The sequence below is a fragment of the Peromyscus leucopus genome, chromosome 8b (assembly GCF_004664715.2).
Source record: "Peromyscus leucopus breed LL Stock chromosome 8b, UCI_PerLeu_2.1, whole genome shotgun sequence".
Taxonomy (NCBI): Eukaryota; Metazoa; Chordata; class Mammalia; order Rodentia; family Cricetidae; genus Peromyscus; species Peromyscus leucopus.
Genome location: NC_051086.1, coordinates 47,992,002 through 48,013,627, shown reverse-complemented (window position 1 = coordinate 48,013,627; position 21,626 = coordinate 47,992,002). Strand labels below are relative to the sequence as shown.

The window sequence follows — 21,626 nt, the reverse complement described above, 5'->3', positions numbered from 1 at the left end:
GAACTACTTAGATGTATATATGTGAATATGTAAGCAAATATAGTATAACATGAACAAAAGAGAATAAGAATGGCTGAATATAAGGGGATGAGAAGGACTGAACACAGGTGATAGACACGAGTTATGACAGAGGACATAAAGATAATTGTTTTTCCAGCTCTAATTCTGTCATGGAGTTTTTCTGATTTTGGTGGTGGATAAGTGCATACAATATATTCCTTACTGAAAATGTAATATGAAGCCCATATCTTCCATTATAAACATCTATCCTCATGGCACAGAAGACTTGTGTACACTTTGGGTCTGGTTAATTTGGGTGTGTAATGTTTTTATTTATTTTCAAGGTTATTTTGATAATAAAGTTTATAAAATTAAAACAAGCAAAGAAACAAAACCCAACTCCTCCCCAGTATTGTGGGACCTACAGGGTTGCTTTAGTAGTACAATATTGGTACCTGTGGTTATAAAGGTGATTAGACTCTCAGGAAATCACGTAAGTTCTTCAGTTATACAAATTCCAAATGGCTTGCTGAACTGGTTGATTAAGAACTGACATTGTAGAGATTTGAAACTACAAATTCCCATCTGAAGAGTGATGAAGGGTTTTGTAGAGAGTCCTAGTAAAAATGATTGGTAGTTACCTGAGCTTGTGTCCTCTTCTTCAATCTGATTATCCAGACAAGCCTTGCTCAGTGGAGTTTTCTTTAGTGATGGACTTTTTTTTTTTTTTGTAGGAATGGACATGGTCCATTTTGCCCCACCTTATACTGTAGCCAGAAGTCACGTCATGTATATTATAGTTGCTTTGCTATAGTTGCTGTGATAAAATACAATGACCAAGAGCAACTTAGAGTAGAAAAGAGTTTACTTGGGCTTACACTTCTTGTAGAATAGCATCTATCATTGTAGGTAAGACATGGAAGACACAGGAGCAGGGGCAGGCAGCTGGATGGCTGGATGAACACATTTTCATCCCCCCACAGGAAGGAGAGAGAGAGAGAGGAGAGAGAGAGAGAGAGAGAGAGAGAGAGAGAGAGAGAGAGAGAGAGAAGAGAAGAGAACAGAAAAGGGGGGAGGCGCAGGGCAAGGCTATTTAATTTGATGCCAAAGCCATTCTAACTCAACAACTGGCTGTGAATTTGGGACCATATTCCTAGGGAAATTTATTTCATATAAATAAAATTTTGAGAAATTTATTTCACATAAATAAAATTTTGAGGAAAGTAGATCCACATTTTTTTTTAAGCCAGATCAATACTCTGACCAAGCCAAAAGCTGACAGCTACAGGGAAGTGCACTCCTCCCATAGATCAAAATCAAGAATACAAGAAATAGAGTGTTCTCCCCACCTTGCTGTTTTTCTTCCTCATCTCTTTTGCAAATGAATTTCACTTTTAAGCATATTTCTTCTAGGTGCAGAAATTACGTTGCAGGCAATCCCACGCCATAGCTGCAAGGCTGTCTGCTCATTGGTGAGAGCCCACCTGCTTCACATCCAGCTCTTTCAACTTACGTCGGAACTGAAGAGATGGGACTTTGGTGGCCCCTCATGGAACTGCCTCCTCCCCTACATATGACTTATGTTCAGGGACTTCTGCGGCTGTGAGACCCTGTGATGGAGCACTTCCTGTCCTTCTGCTAGGCAGCTTCACTACTCCTGCTGCCAAGCATGGGCCATGGAAGGAACATGGCACAGGCCTCTTTCCCAGACATACCCCCAGAGACCCAGGAATGAGATAATAACAAACCCAAACCTCTGGCGTAAAATAACCAAGGTGCCCTTCTTACTCCTGCTGGATGACTGTCTCTGTGCTCCACAGAACCCATAACTAATTCATGGTTGGGTTTATGATATAGTGAAAAGGAGGAGGGAATATTCTGTATATATTTCTTGTCCACAAAAAAAAAAAAAATCACCTGACCTTTATAAATCATAACCTCTCCTGGAGGGATAGGTAGCATTTAATACATTTAGTTTTGGATAACAATAGAGTGTATATGCATATCATCTACTTCTCTTTTCTCTTTCTTGGCTTCATCTCCTGAGTCCTCATCTTCAGTCACCTCCCCCACCCAACCCCCACCCCACCCTCACCCCCTAACCCCCGTAGCATGCGAATTCCAGTTCTTTAGGCGACATGATATTGTAGTCTCCACAAGCTACACGATGGCACCAGTTCTCAAAATTCAAACTCTTTCCTTTAAAAACTTCACTTGTGCCGGGCGGTGGTGGCGCACGCCTTTAATCCCAGCACTCGGGAGGCAGAGCCAGGCGGATCTCTGTGAGTTCGAGGCCAGCCTGGGCTACCAAGTGAGTTCCAGGAAAGGCGCAAAGCTACACAGAGAAACCCTGTCTTGAAAAACCAAAAAAAAAAAAAAAAAAAAAAAAACTTCACTTGTGTGTGTGTGTGTGTGTGTGTGTGTGTGACTTTTTATTGCAGCTCTGATTTGAGTCCATCCTTAATTTATAGTTCGATTCTCCCTGGTGGACTGTCACACACAAGATGGAGACCCATTTCCCCTCAGGGCCCAGACAATGGTTATCCCCTGCAGCGGCTCTGGTCTCACACTGTGCTTCCAACTTCTCTTTCCCTGCCAGTCCGTGCTCTGGGGCCGGAAGCATGGCTTTTCAGTTCAGTGGCCCTGGTTGGTCCAGTGGCCTCATCTCAGTGAGGCTTGGGGATGTGGCCATCCACGTAGAAGTTCCTGGTGACCTTGGGAAGAGCAAACTCCACTCCTTCCAGCTCAGGGGTCTGCACAATCTGGCAGCCCAGTCTCGAGTTCTCCTGGAGCAGCGGGGCCATGTCCAACATGTCATCCTCCTTCTCCTCAGGACGAGGCAGGAGATCCAGGTGGGCCTCACTCACATACACATGGCAGGTGGAACATGCCAGGGAGGCTTCGCAGACCCCTTCCAGGTCCACCCATGGCGCTGGACCAGGTGAAGAACATTGTCCCAGACTCTACCCCTCACGGGGATCCGATGACCAGAGCGGTCCACGAAGACCACGTTGACCGCGTCCCGGGGCAGCTCCAGGTCGTCTGCTTCGTCCTTGCCTGCGCGCCTGTCTCCTGTCATCCCGAGAGTTCTGGACGTCGATGCCAGCAGGCCAGCCCTGGTAACCCAAGAACCCCCGGCGGCTTCGCAACAGGACCCCGGCATTCACACCACGGGCCATGGAGGCGGCCATGCTGGGCCACGTGAAAACTTCACTTTCTTACACATGTTTCTGGAATCTGGTTTGGAAGCTCGGAAGCACAGACTCAATATCGTTTTCTCTTTTCTTCTGTGTTATCTTTTGTCTAGGTCAGGAAGCAGAAGATGCATTTCAAGTATGGCTGGGGTGATTGCGACAGTAAACTCTTTTTCATTTAATTGAAATTTCAACAACCACACGTATCCAGGGGCTACTGTACTGAATAACACAGTTGTACATGTGACCAGAAACAAAACCAAACCAAACCAGTGCTGCTTAAAGTCATGTAGTGCTCTTAATGTCTCACTGTTACTTATGGACACGAGGCCATGCTTATTAGGGTATTGGTGACTTTTCCTGTTGCTGTGAAGAAACCCTCTGACAAAAGTAACTTCAAAGAGTTCACCTGGGCTCCCACCTTGAGGGTGCTGTCCATCATGGCAGGGACGTCATGACAGCGGGACCTCAAAGGCAGCTGGTCCCACTGCATCAGCTCTCAGGAGGAAGAGATAATGATAATGCTCACCTCACTCCCTCCTTTTTATACAGTCTGGGGCCCCAGCCCATAGAATGGTGCTACACACATTTAAGATGTCTTCCTAACTCGGTTAACCTAAACACTTTCTCACAGTCATGCCCGTAAGCTCTCCTCTCTGGTGAATCCAGATCCTGTCAAATTGATGGTCATTATTAGCCACCTTGGTCATGTTTATTTTTCATAAAGTAAAAATAATTTGCTTATATAAATATGATGTTGATATTATAGCCATATCCAGTCAGTTAAAAGCAAATGATGCCTTCACTCGTTAATTGGCTAGAACTCTTGACCTAATAAGCAGAGGCTGAATTCACAATTAATTAAAGATTTCATGTTCATTCAGCCAAAACATGCCTCAAACCATCTTTTGTTCAGCTGTCCAGTGAGATACTTAGATCCATATTTAGGACAGCTTTCTACTGTAATCAACACATGCAAAATATCTCGGGTCATAGATGCTCTTCCACTTTTTTCAGAATAGGAATTACCCTGGATTTTCCCATTATGCTGTTTCACTGCATCTGTCACAATGGACTACATGGAGGTTTGTATGTAAATGGATTTGAAAAACAGCACTCTTTCATTTCCATCTATCAGAGAGCAGTGATATCAGAGATGGGGAGTCTGGAGATGAAAGATGTCCGGCAGCTTCCCTAAAGTTATTTATGAATATGTGGAATTCTAATGGGAACTCACATAGGTTTGACCCAAAGTCCCTACTGCCCAACAACTCTGACTTTACTTGATACATAAGGATGGTAACTAATCGGGACCACTTGCCATTTTCTTTCTTTTTAATTTTTTTTTACATTTATTTATTTGTGTGTGTGTGTGTGTGTGTGTGTGTGTGTGTGTGTGTGTGTGTATAAGACAACTCACAGGAGTCACTTTTCTTCCACCACGTAGGCTCTGGAGATTGAACGCAGGTCATCAGGCTTAGTGACAAGCACCCTTACCTGTTGAGTCATCTTGTTGTTGCTGGAGGGCTTCTCTCCAGGTTCCCCAAGCCCCGCAGTCCCACAATCCACTTATAAAATAATCAGTCAGATGCTTATATCACTTATAAACTGTATGGCCGTGGCAGGCTTCTTGCTAACTGTTCTTATAGCTTAAATTAATCCATTTCCATAAATCTATACCTTGCCACGTAGCTGGTGGCTTACCGGCGTCTTCACATACTGCTGGTCATGGCGGCAGCTGGCAGTGTCTCTCTGCCTCAGCCTTCCGCTTCCTAGAATTCTCCTCTCTCCTTGTCCCACCTACTTCCTGCCTGGCCACTGGCCAACCAGTGTTTTATTTATTGACCAATCAGAGCAATTTGACATACAGACCATCCCACAGCATCTTGTCGTTCCCCTCACCCGCCACTTTCTCAGTCTGGCACCACAACTCCATTCAACAAGCTGGTGAGCACCAGTGGGCTGCCCAGCCAGTGCCCATTCATAGTCTGGCAGTGGAAAGTGGAAAGGATATGGGCACAGCTAGAATCTAAGTCATACAGGAAAAGCTGTCTCGGAGCCCGTCATGGTGGTGCACATCTTTGATCACAGCACTCAGGAGGAGTTTGAGACTGGCCTGGTCTACAAAGTGAGTTCCAGGGCAGCCAGGGTTGTTACACAGAGAAGCCCTGTCTTGAAAAACAAAACAACAACAACAAAAACGAAGAAAGCCGTCTCGGGTTGGGCCAGTAGACAAGATGTCACTGATTCAATCTTATATTAGCTTTTGGTTACCTACTAGGTTTGCAGAAGATTAAGGATGGCATTTTGGGATGCATGCTATGCCGAGTTCAAAACCCCTTTGCGCCAAGCTTAACCCTGTAACTGAACACCAATAAGGTGACCTTATTCAATTTAATGAGCACATCCCCCTAGCATGTCTTCCTGTGAATTCAGCCCTGAAACGCCTCACATTCATTTGAGATGCAATAGGAACCAGACGCTCACTCTGTTTGCTATTGTGTCCTTGGTTTCACCTTGCAAGCACGAAAATATTTCCTGTACTAGCAAGCTAAAGCCTAAACGTCTTCACAACACTGCCTTCTCTCGCTTCAGCTCTAAAGCTGTCCTTGCAAACTTTGGACAGAGGAAAGGTGGGAGCAGGAAACTACAAGTCCCAGCATGCACGGCGCATTCCGCACAGGCGCAAGGGGACCACCCGGCCAGCTGGCCAGCCAGCCTGCGGAGACTCCCCGGTTAGCTCGCCCGGCTGGGGCTAGGGGCTGCAGCCCGGGCGGACCGGCGGGCGCCGAGGGCGTCCCCGGGCGTGTCGCAGAGAATGATGCAGCTGGCGGAGTAGGCGGAGGTGCTCTCGGGAGGCTGGGAGCGGGCCAGGCGGCTCCCCAGGCTCCGCAGTGCCGCCGCCGCTGCTGTCGCCCAGGAGGCTGGGCGCGGGAGCCATGTAACCCTGCGGCGGGCTCCGGGCAGCTCTGTCCTTCCCCAGCTCCCGGGCTAGCGCGGCAGCGGGGCCACGATGAAGAAGCAGTTTAACCGCATGCGCCAGCTGGCCAACCAGACGGTGGGCAGGTAGGTCACCCGCTGGCTGCCTGGGGCCGGCACACCCGCGGGACTGCATCTACCGGGCGCAGGTGATGGAGCTGCCCCGCCTGGAGCTCCTGCGTTCCTCCTGGGTCCTCGCGGGCCGGCAGGCGCGACCTCCCCTCTCGCGACCTCGACTCTTGCTCGCTTCCCGCCGGCCGGTCTAGGCTTGGGTTGCCCAGCTCAGGGAGTGACGCATCCTTCACCTGCGTCCCCAGCTGCCCCTTCACCTCGCCCTCCCTGCCTTTCCCGGGGACTCCCTCTCCCTCTGGCCGCGATTCTTCCTGGAAACAGGTGTTTGCTCTGATGGAGCTGGTGGCTGCTGAGTCGCTGGCTGCCTCCGGAGATTCCTCCTTCCTCCCTATGCCCAGTTCAGGGCTGCTTATGGTCTTAGGGTAGTGTTGTGCCTGGTCTACACCCTCCCCCCTCCCGCGACGTGTTTGTTTTCAGGGACTGTGACTGTATGAGATGCTGGATCACTTTCCTGGCCGCTTTTCTTCAGCGTTTGGGGGTGGGGAGAGGATGGCGGGGAGGGGGAAGGTGCTGGTGGCATGGCGCTGTTGTGGGCTTGGTCCCAAGACTGATTTTAGTGGAGGGAGGGAGGCTGCAGAAAGCGAGGTCCAGCTCCTTTGGAAGATGAGACGTTCAGAGGCTCGCAGCCAGGTAGAGGGGATGGGGACAGTCTCCCTCACCATTCCCAGTCCAGAACAGCTTGGCTCCAGGAATCTGCAGGACCCAGACTGTTCTCATCTTGGTGAACATGGACTAGATCTGGGCCAGTGTCTCCAGGAGCGGATCTGCGGGGTGCCAACATCTATTAAGGTTACATAAGGATTCTGGTGGGTCTCTTCCAAAGCCATTCTCGAAGCACGGGCATGTTAGGTAGAGGGGATTTTTTTCATGGAAACCTTGTGCCTGGGGAAGGATTTCTGTGTGGTTGTCAAAGGAATTCAGGTGTGCAGTTTAAAGCAATCAGAGAGCAAAGAGCCCAGCCTTGGGTGCAATTCAAGTGCAAGCTCCACACATGGAGTGCTCTCCGCCAGGTTTGTTGAGAAACCAAATACCTTTCTTGGGTGGGAAGTGGAGCTTGAGCTGGCACCTGGTAGGGTGGGGGTGGTGGACTTCCCTGGAGAGTAGAGGACGTCTCAACTCCATGGAAGCATACTGCCCTAGTTACAGTGGGCATTTGAGGGCAGGGGATGTGGTGGCTTCTCACGCTTTCAGGGACTCCAGATGGTTTCCAAGTAACAGCGTCTAAACTAGACTTGGATTCATTTTTCCTTCCCAAACACATGTGCTTTAACATGAGGGGGAATTTATGAATAGCAGAGTCAGATTAGCCCAGATTTTTGGCATGGTATTGCCACAAATATAGCCTCACGTGGACTGTCTTTGGTATGTTGGATGCTGAGATAGTGTTTTCCTGGTACCAGGGATGTAAGGGTTGGCTGTCAAGCTGACCACTCTTTACTGTTTTGGCTTCTGGATTACTCTCTGGGATCTGGCGTATGTGATGACATTAGACATCTCAGAGGTCAGTAGGCCCCTCATTCTGACCAGGGGTTGCTGTCTCTCATGGTTTTGGAGTGTTCGTTTGGTGCTAGGATCTAAATGTCATGGGGGAAGGCATTCATGTTGCCTTTATGAAACCTGTGTCTTAGATCTTCCTTCAGGGCTTGTTTTTTAAGTTGTGAGATTTTTGAGTCATGGACATAGGAAGCTTATTTTTGACCTTCATTCATGGGGGAAATGAAAAAAGGCCAAGACAAATTGGATTTTTCTAAGTGGTCTTCCTTATTGAAAGAACATTCTTAGAAGTCCAAATACCAGGGCTGTACCCTGCTTATCTGCCAGGGCTGCTGGAGCCCTGGTATGGATGACCAACCTGTACAAACTGAGGCCCTACTTGTATCTGTTTTGATGAAGTCCAGAAGGAACCCTTAAAGCAAAAATGAGTTCATAATACTCTACTGCTTCAACACTCCCAATGCTGTCTCATTCCACACATTATTCCCAGTATTCCAGTAGCCTACAGGACCACATCCGACTGGATGGACCCCTTTGTCTCAACATGCTCAGTTTGTCTTCCCTTCTCCTTGACCCTGCCTCTTCCCACTTACTCTTCTGTGCTTCAGGTATGTCAAGCCCAGCTCCACTTTAGGGCTTTTTTTTTCTTGCTGACTACCCATTTTTACTGCCTGGTTGAGGATGTGGTCTTCTCAAATAGCTTTCTCATCCATCAGGACTTGGCTCACAGGCTCAGGTAAGCTCCCCACCCCCCACTCTTGCCCATCATCTTTTTCATTTTTATACAGTACTCACCACTATTTGAAAGCTTGTACTTTTTTTTTTTTGATTTTTGCCCATCTGTCTCCCATAGAATGTATTGATCGCCTTTGCATGCCAAGGCCGTACAGCAGTACCTTGTAGACAATTGGTGCTCAGTCGATAGTTATTGCCAAGATGAAAATGGTTTACTCCTGGCCCATGAGGGGAATTAGGGGGTGGTGGGGTGGGGTTCTTCTTCGTATTGAGAATGTTTCGAAGCATAACCCAATGCATGAGGGAAAGGGACAGGATTTGCTTCTTAATGTCTTCATTCACTGGCAACTCATAGGGTTTGTGTGTTAGGGTTTCTATTGCTGTGAAGAGACACCATGACTATGGCAACTTTTATAAAGGGAAACATTTAACTGGGGCTAGCTTACAGCTTCAGAGGTTTAGTCCATTATCATCATGGCATGACATGGTAGTGTGCAGACGGATATGATGCTGAGGGTTCTACATCTTCATCTCCAGACAACAGGAAGTGAACTGTGTTCTACACTGAGCATAGCTTGAGCATAGAGACCTCAGAGCCCACCCCGATAAGTGACTCATTTTTTCCAACAGGCCACACCTACTCCAACAAAACCACACCTCTTAATAGTGCCACTCCCTACGGGGGCCATTTTCTTTCAGACCACCACAGGATTGGCAGTTTGGATGGTGGATGTAGTGTCATAAAGTGCTTTATAGAGTAGTTTTAGTAGACACTCAATCCTTACTCCCATGGTTTTGGAAGTAGTGACTTCCCTCTTTCTGGGGGAGAGGTGGGCTTGAGAGCCCCCCTTCTCTATGGCTCCCCACCTAGCTCACTTTCTGTAACTCACAGATTCTGGGATTATTCCAAATGAAAAACTTCTAGGGATTGGCTCATGTCCCTTGAACAGTGCAAGGGTTGCCCTCCTTCAGTATACTCGGGTTCTTAGTACTGTGCCTTGAATTGGGCATCTCTAAGTAGACATCAGCAACCATGGAAAGAGATGATAAGTGCTCATTTGGTAGAGTGTTAGTCTAGCATGTATGAAGCTCAGGGTTCAATCTCAGTACCACATGTTGACACATACCTGTAATCCACTTGGAGGTAGCAGCAGGAAGATCAGAAGTTCAAGGTCATCTTTGGCTACATAGTAAGTTCAAAGCCAACCTGGGATACATGAGACCCTGTCTTGGTCATATTCTCCAGTTAGTGCACATGCTTCTGCCTTGATTTTCCTGTGTGTGTCCCTTCACTTTTTACCCATACTCTGGAAAGCTCTCCCTGGCCATCCTTTACCTACTGGCTAGGGACACTCATTATCAAGTGGGACATATTTGCTTGGGTGCTTAGCGATCTTGACATTGGCTCTCGCACATTAGTTTTCTTATTGGCAAAATGGGAATAGTGAAGGTTGCCCTGTGGAGATTCAGAAATTGTAATGATGATGATGAAGTTACCACAGAAAAATGTCCAAAGCAGTGCTCAGTTTAATGGAGAGTATCTCCAGGATCTTTGGGCTATCATTCTAACTCTTTTTAGATAGCATGCTTGTGCTCAGCCACTTGCTATAGGACGATTGACTGTCTCCTACCAGCCACACATTGCTTTGTTCTAGGAATATTATAGTGCCAGGCACACAGAAATCCTGCTTACTGGAGCCTGAATTCTATGGGTATGCTGTGCTGTTCCTTTGGAGTGTCATCTTTAGCTTGTCCATCATTTTCCTGACTTGATTTTGAGCTCCCTGGAAGGCAGATACAATTTGGCATGTAGAGGGTTCTCTGAAATCCCTTGGCAACTGGATCAGAAGATTTCATGCATTGCAAGTAGAGGAGTCAGTCTTGAAAAGTAGTTCAGAGATGGGGGAGAGCACCTGCTGCTGCTTCTTTGATTTTTTGTGATGAGGGTGGATACCTGGAGGAGTGAGTGAGGGCAGCTGCTGCTGTGCTGGGAACCTTGACGGAGGGCTTAGTTTATGCTGCATGTGTGGCACTGCTGTTGGCTTCTTTGGTTAAAATCTTCAGTATGGTCTAGTGTCCTCTGGGGTGTCGCCCATCCTGAGAGAGACAGCGTCCTTCTTGGAGGTGATGTCTGGTTTGTGTTGGGAGAAACAAAGTGCTGAGCTGAAACCCAAGAGACCCATGGGGTGAAAGAGAAGGTTCGAGAAGCAAAATCAGCCCCTGCGGAGGATTTTTCTTTTCCAGTCTGCATGTTGGGAGCACAGCAAGCTTCTATCTTAAAGGGCCATGATTGAGGTTGAAGGATGCCTGGCCTGATGAAGAGCTCACCAGATGGATCTTCAGGTTCTGGTCATTTTCCTATAAAGCTCCCCGCTTCAGTCATCACAAAACATTAGCCTTCTCCATATACAGTCTTGGAAACGGATTCCAATAGTAGCTGCCCAGTGACTCTCTGCCTGGGACCTGCTCTTGTAGGATCGTGAGTAAAGTTCAAGAGTGGGCAAGTAGCAGTGGGCTTGTAGGTGGGAGCAAGGCTGTTTGGGTTGCCCTGGATTGTGTGGGTTTAGAGCTGCTAAGTTGGGAGAACAAATTTTGTCTCCAGAGCTCTGCTTTCTATTCCTCGACTGCTTGCTAGCATGCAAGACAGAGCTGAGAGGGCTTGGTTCTTCTTGCAGCCTTGCCAAGCCTCACCGCCGCAGCGCAGGCTGCACAGTTGAACTGCAGGCAATCTAGGCACTGGCCAGTGGTCCCCCGCTGGGTGTGAAGCTTCCAGGAGCTCTGGCATGGCCTGCATTTATGCTCTGGCCAAAGCCACTGAGGACCCTTTCCTTGAAGCCACTGCTTGTCCTTCAGCAGGCCTCTGAAAGCCATCAGCCAATCAATAGGACCAGAGCGGAAAGTCAGAACAAGTCTGCATTAGTCATCAACCTGCATTTTGCTGGCCGTGATTTGGACCTCTCAGACCAATGCAGGCTTCTGCAGCCACTTTCTGTGAGTGCAGCAAGGCTCTCCAGACCAGAGACCTTGCCCTAGAATTCTCCAGTAGAGTCCTGGGGGCCCAGGCTCGACTTTCTGCGAGGTGTGGCTATGCGATAACAGAATGTACTGGGCCACTGATGGCAGGCAGCAGAGGCAGAGAAGGACCTTTGCCCTTGGTCCTTTAAGCCCTGTACTCTGCAGGCCTGCCCTGTTCACCCTTTGCTGGCCTGGTTTCTGCAGTCAGCAGGAGGCTGCCTGGGTTTCTTGCAGAATTCTCTCAGCCCAGACCTGCAAGTCACTGTGAGGGAGCCTTTTTTTTTTTTTTTTTTTTTTTAATCTTGAGTGGCAATTAACACCATCCCCTCCCCTCCCATTTTCCTCCATTGGAGGAATTCATCAACACTGATTGGTAATTTTTTAATCATGGGTGATAAGAGGCATTGTTTTTTTTTTTTTTGTGACTCTTTTAAAAAGTAAATTAGTAGCCACGTGAATAAAACAGTAATTTGTGGTTATTTGTTTTAGAGGGATCTGTAATCATCCCTTTTATTAGTAGTCAAGAGCAGATTATTTCAAATGCTTTTTCCGCAATGACGGTAAACAGTGAAATTATGCTTTGGCTCAGAGCTGAGGATTTCGGAGCTCAGAGAACAGGTTCAGTGGAGAGAGCAAGAGGGTCTGGCTCCCCTCGAGTTCAGGGACCTCTGACCCCTTGCTGCCTTGGAGAGACTGTGTAGTATTTAGCAGTTTGAAACTCTCCTTTCTGTCCAGAGAGCAGATGTAGCTTTCATTTTCTAACTTTAGAGGTTATTTTTAGAAAAAAAAATGTTTATTTTCCCACAGAATTCAATTTATTTTTTTAACCATTATTTTTAGTTGCATAAGTAATGTCTATCATAGAGAAACGATAGACTTATAGATGGTTGCGAAAAGGGGGTGTTTAGCGAGTCTCTACATGGAGCCACAGTAAATACTTAGATGCAGTCTGTTAGTGGGTGTCTATAATCACTTAGGGAGGTGATCTCCTGGTTGTGTGAACTTCCTGGAGTGTGCTTGAGCAAACTAAGATTGCTCTGTTGCTATTGGTGGTACCACTCTGTAGGGACATCATTGTATCTGCAGCCTATTGTTAATCCAGACATCGTCTTGGGTACATTACTGTATACTCTAAAAAAGAATAGTGACCATATTATGTGTACTCTTGTAACCTTCTTAACCCCCTTCATGTGATGTCTTGAATATGATCTCGTGCCAGTAAATACATATGTGCACATCATCAATAACATGGTGTTCCAGGGTATCTGATAGTCCACCATAGCTAACTTTTTTTTTGTTGGTCATCCTACCTGTTTATGCCTCTAAGATGGCCTTTCAGTAGTGGGAATGTAGGGATCAGAGAGCATGTGAGTTTTTAATACTATGTGATTATGTGTATTTCACACACACACACACAGAGAGAGAGAGAGAGAGAGAGAGAGAGAGAGAGAGAGAGAGAGAGAGAGAGAGAGAGAGCGCTCCTTGGTAGAATTGTCTCTTTCCCCAACTCTATCAGCAACTAATACAATGCTTTTTAGTGTGGGCAGAAAATTTGGTTTTTAGTTAAGTTGAGCTTTTTTTTTTTTTAATCCTGGACATTTATTGCTCTTTCTGAATTGCCTGCATTTGTTTTTGGCTTATTTTTCCAAATTCACATTCATAACTTTGCTTGATTCCAAAGTAATTTCTAATATCTGAGTATGTACCTGCTTCAACTGCTCTACACATTTCCTGACTTTCTGTGCTAGAGTTTTTCCTTGCAATAGACATCTCTGTAGCAGTAAGGTCCAAGTACACAGATTTTGCTTTTTTCTTTTCTTTTCTTTTTTGGTTTTTCAAGACAGGGTTTCTCCATGTAGCTTTGTGCCTTTCCTGGTACTCACTTGGTAGCCCAGGCTGGTCTCGAATTCACAGAGATCCACCTGGCTCTGCCTCCCGGGTGCTGGGATGAAAGGCGTGCACCACCACGGCCTGGCCTGATTTCTTTCAGATTTGGTTTAGGTTCTTCCATTTTGTTCTGTTTTCTCTCTTCATAAGGAAATCTAATATTTGCGGTTTGGGATTTGTTAATTTATGGTTTATGCTTATTAACCCTTTCTCAGACCCAGAATATAGAAACACTCAAGCATCTTTAGCAGTGTCTGGGAGGCCTTCATTTTACCTCCTAATCTGGAACTCAGCAGCCATCTGTTCTGGTGTGTGACATGTGTTAGAAGTCATGTTTCACTTTCCAGATCCTTCTTGTTTTTAAGTTAGTTACTCTATTATTAAATAGATGGTGTAATTCATATGTACAATATTGAAGTACCACTACTGGGTCCTGAAGGACCACTTGTCATAGGCTAGAGGGTTTCTGATTTGTTTCCTTGGCCTGCCTTCTCAATGCCAGTAGAAAGTTGAGGTGGGCTCAGCTGTGAGCAGTGATCATAAGGCTTCAGTGTTGCGGGGGCAGCAGAGCCAGGCTGGCCCCTGCACCCCAGCTTCTGTTAGGGCTGCTCCATGGCCCAGTCATCAGAACTCTGAGCCTTTGGCTGGAGACGTTTCTGTCCAGCCTAGATTTCTGCTTGTGGAAGAAAAGTGTTTATTGCTTACCCACATTTTCTTACATGTGGATAGTAAGATGGAGATGTTGCCGTCTTTGCAACATTGGGTGTCATGAGATGTTGCTGTCCTTGCAACATTGGGTGCCCTGAGGATGTTTCTGAAGGGAGCAGCATCAGTTTATTTAGGCCTGTCTGTGATCCCCTCGTGCAATTGGTTATGATTTCAATCCCCCTGGATCATGCTTTCCTTTTTAGATGACTTGGACTTGTTGCTGTAGCTTTGGGAATTAGAATCTTTTTTTTTTTCCTTCTTACTCTTATTTATTCCATTGCTTTTAAATGATTTAGAACTTGGGTTATAGGATTCTCTAGCAGATCACTGTATCTTTTGCGAATAATAATTTTGTGTCTTCATCGTGGTGGTTGTACTTACTTTATTTTCTTGTCTAATTGCATTGTCTAACACTTAGAAGCACTAATATTGTGGTTGTATTTAAGTGCCTATGTTATTGACTTTAGTATAAATGCATAATGGTTGGTTTGAGAGGTTTTTTTTCTTTTTAACATACATTTATTTATCTGTGTATGTGTGCATGTATGTGTGGACAACTTGTAGCAATCAATTCTCCTCTTCCAGCATGTAGCATGCAGCATTTGGATTCTGGGCATCAAACTCAGGTGATCAGGGTTAGTGGCAAGGGTCTTTACTGCTGATCCATCTTACCTGCCCTTTTGTATGTGTGTGTGTGTCTGATCCTCAGTAGAGTCTCCAATATTGAACTCTGCTTTTCTGCAGACTGTGGTTTGTTGACTGTTTCTATATGGTTAGATTGAATTTATTGTTTGTATGGGATTGGGTATCTTTGCTCTGTCTCTCACATTTCAGTAACAGTGTAAAAATGAATTCTGCAGTATTCCTTTTCTAAGGAATGGTGAAACCAGGGCTTGCTCGTTCCTTGAAGCTCATGAGCGGTTTTCCAAGGACACTCTGGATACGGTTCTTTGGCAGATTTCCATTTTCTTCACTGCCCATTAGACTAGTCATGTTTTCCTCCCCCCACCCCCAATCACTTCAAGTAACACATTCTTAAAATATTCATTTTTATTATGATTTTGATGTTTAAAAGACGTATAATAGATTCTGCATGTGACTTGGACTTCCAGTGCGGTCTAATGTGAATTTCTCTTTTTCCTCTGACTAGCTTTGCCCGATCTCCCCACCCTCAGACCAGCATTTAGGCCCTTGCTCTCATTTGAATTCTCTTGTGATTTCCTTAGGTTTTTTTGGTCCTGCTCTGAGTAGTCAATTTCCCATGCTGTATGTGAGGATAGATCAGACTCTGCTATGGGAACACTCAAGTAGCATAATATCACAATCTTACATTTTGAAAGGCTCATGAAAAATGAGCTGAGATGGAGGAGAGCACTCCTAGGGCCACTGATGTTCTGTGAGGGGTCTGGGAATCTAATCTGACTTCCTCCGTTCTTTCTTTGGCACTGCTAAAGGTGAAGAGAGAATCAGGAAATGACATTTCTTGGCATTCTGTCTCTTCAGTCTTTGACTTAGAATTCACAAAGGATGCTCAGCTAACATCTCGTTGGCCGGAGCTAGTCACAAAGTTCCCTTGGATGTGACGGGACCCTGTTGAATCACCAGGGGTTTCATTCTTTCTGCACATCTGTCTCCCAGTCTCTCACTGTCTTCCTTGGGTGTATTTGACAATGCAACAGAATATCACAGAACGTGGCTCTGAGATTCTCCTAGCCCTCTGAAGGAGCTGGTCAGTGCCTCCCTAGGGGCCAACGTCAGGAAAACAATCTCTCTCTTGCTGTTCCTCATGGCCTCTGGGCTGTAGTTACAGGCATTTACTGCTGTGCCCAGCTTCAAGATTAGTTTGAACAACTGTATCTTTTAAATGCCTTTCCTACAATGGGGAGAATAATGAAGGAAACTGAAAGTCTCATCCTGCCCCTGTGACATGACACTTTATAGGATTATTGCTGGGGTTAAATGAGACAGTAAACATAATGTCCTTAGTGGAACTTCTGATTAGAAAAAGCACTTAATAGATTTTAGTTATTACAGGATCCCTTGCTGTGCTGAGAGTCTCTTGGACACAGAGTATGACACACAGGTCTCCTTTACCTGTGTTCCTGAGAACTTGAAACTTACAGCTTGAAATTGATGACCATTTGTCTTCGCTTTGGATCAAACCCAGTTTCTCTGTGTTTAGCCAAGAACATGATTTGTACTATAAGCAATGGCAGTAATAGACTAGTCAAAGTGAGCTGCGCAGCGGTGGCGCACGCCTTTCATCCCAGCACTTGGGAGGCAGAGCCAGGTGGATCTCTGTGAGTTGGAGGCAGCCTGTTCTACAGAGCAAGATCCAGGACAGGTACCAAAACTACACAAGAAACCCTGTCTCAAAAAATCAGAGGAAAAAAAAAAGTCAGAGTGTGCCAGATCTTAGTGGCTCCTAGCACTGGCCTATGGAGTGAGAACAGCTCTCCTCGCCCCACGCTATCCTGGCTTCCATTCCACACCTGCCTCTGTGGTGAAGGAGAGGACACAAGGCAGTGGTGTCACACTCTGGCTTCCAAGTTTTCTTTTGGAAGCAACATGTGCCACTTCTGCCCTTTCATTGGTCAGAGCAAGTTAGCTGACCACACTGCACTCCAAATACAGCCCTGAAAGCCAGTCTTGCTGCAGGGATGGAAGGGGAGACCAGGAAGCAGCCTGTAGGACCTGTTGGAGGAGCCTGGCCGAGAGACTTTGTGAAGACTGTTTTCATGGTAGCTTCCTTATGAATCAAGTGCTGTCCAAAGACCCACTTTGCAGATGGGGAAATGGAGATGGAAAACAGCAAGGCAGACTTGAGATGCCTCTTGAGTGGGGTGAGCATGGATGGAGGCCTCCTGCTCTCTCCCTAGTACCCCTTCTTTGCGGCCACAGCGTCCCATGCCCCTGTAGTCTAGGCCAGTGGTTCTCAACTGAATGATCCTTTTCCAGGGTCACCTAAGATCATCTGCATGTCAGATATTTACCTTATGATTCATAACAGTAGCAAAATTACAGTTATGAAGTAAGAACAAGATAATTTTATGGTTGGGGGTCACCAGAACATGAGGAACTGTATTAAAAGGTTGCAGCGTTAGGAAATTTGAGAACCACTGCTCTAGGTGGTTTTAGAAGAGCTAATTAACTGCTCCTGACTTAAATAAAAATAAAACTGTCCCATTTCCTTTAAGATAATGGAGTATCTTGTATGTAGCCTTAACCACAAAGCGCATAAATGAAATTTTGTCAATAGAATATTCTTCCCTGTGTTTCCTTTCTGCAGCTTCAGCACAAAAGGGGGGGGAGCACCCTTTGAAGGTTTTGTCTACTGTGGGGAAGGCAGACTGTGTATCTGCAGAAGCCTTGCAACGTCTTCCCCAGCTCAGGACGAAACAGCAACCTGACAACTGTGCCACAGGGCCAAGTCAAGTAGACCTCGCTCTGGCCTCACTGTCGTGTCCCGTCCCCACCCCCCCCGTCCCCCCCAACAGTGTGTAATGCATTCCCGCTGTTGATGCAAGCGTTGTCTGTTTAAGTGTAGACTTGTGTGTTTCCTTGACCAGCCTCCATTCTGCTATTGCCCACACTTTCTACCTAGGGCAGGGCAGTGTCCTGTGGCTGCTGCTTGCACAGCAGGCAGGCGGGTGGGTGGGCAGGCGAGCGAGGGAAGACACCAGGAGCACCATGCCCCCAGCTGCTGTTCTTTAAAGACTGCAGAAGGTAAACAGAAGAGAATGCCTGGCGTGAACAGAGTCAGGAAGTAAGTTCTGTGTTGACATAGTTGCAACTATTTTAGTATTTTCCTAACACTGAGAAAATGTGAGGATGGAGAGAAGAAGAATGTCAGATGAGGACAAGGGACCCAGAAATGCACGCACGCAGAGGTGATGGCCCACCGCTAAGCAAACTGCATAGGAAAGATGGGAAGGAAGTCCGGAGAGCGGGGAGGTTAAGCCTGCCGGAAGAGGAGAGATTTCTGATTCCTGCTGCTTGTATATTTGCATCTGGATTCTTTCAAATAAACACACATTTCATTAATAAACGAACAACAAAAAAGATAGCCCTCCCAGGACTCAGCAGGAACTGCTGTAGTCATAGTTTCTTGTAATAATATTTTTATCTTTTTGGGATTTGAATGCAACATGGTTGCCATTCTTTTGAGCCCTGGTTTTACACGGGGACACTGATCATCTTTAGTGCTCTGGACATGATGGCAGACCTCATTTTGTAGCACAGACTAGACTGCTATTGGGAAGTGATATGGCCCTGGACTTTTAGATCAATGAAGCTAACCATGTTTTTGAGGGTTTGACGGTGATTTTTTTATCATTTCCTTTTTTCTTTTTAATCTGTCTTAAAAACTTGTCACATTTATGTACCATACGGGGGGGGGAGTACATGTGCACAGCACGTGTGTGGAGGTCAGAGGGCCACTTATAAATGCTGGTTCTCTCTCTATCATATGGGTCCCAGGGGGTCAAGTATGGGGGTCAGCAAGGCAGCAAGTGCCTTTACCCACTGGGCCATTGTACTGCACTGCTTCTCTCTTATATATATACATATATACATATATATAAGAAACTATATAATTATGCATATTTATGATGGGCACTGATAAATATAGAGTATATAATGTTGAAATCAAGATAATTAGCATTTTCACCTCACGTACCAACATCTTTTAATCTCATATATAAACGTGATACATATTTTCAGGGTGTCATGTGATGTTTTGATACATCTGGATAAGGAGACCAACCTCCCCTGATGATGCTGATCATCTTCAGGACTCTGTAGCTTTATTGATATGCACACTCCATTATTATTTGTCAGAACTCTTGTGGAGAATGCCAGAGGAATTAGTTTGTGTGTCTAGTTTTTAGATTTTTAAGTGTGTGTGTGTGTGTGTGTGTGTGTGTGAGAGAGAGAGAGAGAGAGAGAGAGAGAGAGAGAGAGAGAGAGAGAGAGAGAGAATGAGAACAAGTACCTTAGGAAAGAGGGAGAGACAGAGAGAGAGAGAGAGAGAGAGAGAGAGAGAGAGAGAGAGAATGAGAACAAGTACCTTAGGAGCCGAGAGAGAGAGAGAGAGAGAGAGAGAGAGAGAGAGAGAGAGAGAGAGAGAGAGAGAGAGAGAGAGAATGAGAACAAGTACCTTAGGAGCCCAGAGGGGTTGCATGGCCCTGGAACTGGAGTTACAGATGGTTGTGAGCTGCCGGGGTGGATGCTGGGAACAGAACTCCTGTCCTCTGCTCCTAACCACTGAGCCACCCCTCCAGCCTCAGTTACCTCTAGTTTGAAAGACAACATGTTGGAATGTGGTCTGGACCAGGGCTTCTCCATAGGCAGCCAGGCTTCTCTGGTTGTAACAGCAGTAGACACGGGTCTGTTTGGGGACAGGAGGGGGCTGCTCTCCAAACCAAAGGAAAAGTTGGACAGTGCATCACGGGAATAGCTACTGAAAGCCTGATCACAACGGGGCTTTCCATTATGTGTTGTCACTGGGTCATTCAAGCTGCACAGACCAGAGTCTGATTGGTCAAGCTTGGGTCACATCATTGGAAGGAATGGTGCCATTCAGCAAGCCTGGATGTTGGCTGAGCTCTATAGGCAATGAAATTGTCCCCACCCACCTTGACCAGCTTGCCAGTGGCTCTTGGCTCCTAAGGAAGTTATTTTTATGTTTACATTTCTGGTTAATTTCTGTGACTCTGTCCCTGAAGTAATCTCTTCCTCCTTTGAGATAAAGTCTTGGGGGTAGCCCAGGCTAGACTTGAACATGAGACTCTCCCACTTCAGCCTAAGGAGTGTTGGGATTACACAAGTGCCATTCCACTCAGCTTATCTGCACTTACTCATTTATTTTTGTCATTACTATAGTTCATGTCTGTAGCCTGGATGATTGCAGTGACCCCTAATATCTAATCTTGCCCCGAGGTGATGCTTCCTGACCTTACACGGTACTCTTGAATATGATATTGAAGAATGTAACTTCTTTCCCTCTATTAAGTATTTCATGGGTGATTTCCTAGGACTGTAGAAAATTCTGTATACCACTAATTTATCTTAGAAATTGTTCTGGTTAAGTTGTCTCTTTTTTTAAATTTTTCTTCTTTTTTTAAAATCTTGATACAAGCTAGGTTCATTTGGGAAGAGGGCACCTCAGTTGAGCAACTGCCCCCATCAGATTTGCCCGTAGGCAGATCTCGGACATTTTCTTGACTGATAATTGATGTGGGAGGGCGCAGCTCACTGTGAGCAGGGCCACCCTTGGGTGGCTTGTATAAGATAGCAGGCTGAGCAAGCAATGGAGAGCCAGCCAGTCAGCAGCATTCCTCCATGGCTTCTGCTTCAGCTCTTGCCCGACTTCCCCCATGATAGAGTGTGACCTGAGAGTTGTGAGTTGAAGTAAATTGTTTCCTCCCCAGTTTGCTTTTGGTCATGGTGTTTTATCACAGCAATAGGAAGCACACTGAGATAGACATTGACAACCTGTTAAGGCTCTGACAGGTTCTACAATTATGAAAGGCTGGTGTTGTGTATCTCTAGGAATGCTTTGGTTATAGTCATGACCACTATCATTCAGTATAGCTTACATGGTATAGAAACCTTGACTTGCCTTTGTAAAAATTTATTTTAATTGATTGAAACCATAGTATTCATTGGGAACTGTGTGATGTTTCAGTCCACTGCATGGTTGCATAATGTGCAGATAGCTGCAAAGGAATGTGATTCCAAATGACAGGACATCTAGAGGTGGGCCATGTCCAGGTACCTTTGTAATTCTGGGGACTCCTGTTCTCCTCCGTTTTTCTTTGCTTTGTCTTCATGAGTATTTTGCCTTTCTTGGGCTTTTTTTTTTTTTTTTTTTTTTTTCATGGTCACAATACAGTTGTTTGCTGTAAAGAAGAATGACGTGACATTTGCAGCAAAGTGTATGGCCTGGAAATAGTCTTCTTCTAGATCATTGTGGTCCCTCAAGGGGCTGGTGACTGTGCATGCTTGTGCAGGTCGAGGCTTACAAATCTGAGTCCTAATGGTGCTTTGCCAGGCTCAGAAACACAAGTATCCCGCTTTCTCTCCTATGCAGAATCTGTGCATTGCGCTGTGTGTATATACATGTTATGTAAGACACAAAAGTAGATAGGCTGTGCTCTGAGAGGGGAGGAAGGCGCCCAAATGAGTGGGGAGGCAATAACAAGAGAGGGTAGTAGAATAGGACAGGAAGTCAGTGGGGGGATTATTGGCTGGGAGGGGTAGAAGAGGGTACGGTGTGTGGGTGAATATAGACAAAGAATAATGATATAAATGTGCGAAAATGCCACAATGAAACCCTTTCCTAGCGTGCCAACAAAAACTTTAATAAAAACTAAGGTTGCTTGCAAAACAAAAGTGATTTACTTCCACATTCATAAATCACAGAGACAGAGAAAGGTGCATTCTGGAAGGCTCTGCTCATGAGATAAGAGTCCTTTCCTC

The 21,626-nt window shown here is 45.9% G+C and overlaps 1 protein-coding gene and 1 pseudogene across 4 annotated transcripts in view; one reads left to right on the top strand and one right to left on the bottom strand.

The window, feature by feature from the left end:
* Positions 1-2,612: 2,612 nt before the first annotated feature.
* Positions 2,613-3,191, bottom strand: LOC114693226 (annotated as a pseudogene).
* A 2,720-nt stretch (positions 3,192-5,911) lies between these two features.
* Positions 5,912-21,626, top strand: part of Arhgap44 (Rho GTPase activating protein 44) — a 174,459-nt gene continuing 158,744 nt past the window's right edge. For all 4 annotated transcript variants that reach the window (XM_028869347.2, XM_028869345.2, XM_028869344.2 and 1 more), the window contains exon 1: positions 5,912-6,260. In XM_028869347.2, the coding sequence (XP_028725180.1) occupies positions 6,208-6,260 (53 nt within the window). In that variant the 5' untranslated portion in view covers positions 5,912-6,207. The remainder of the gene's footprint in view (positions 6,261-21,626) is intronic.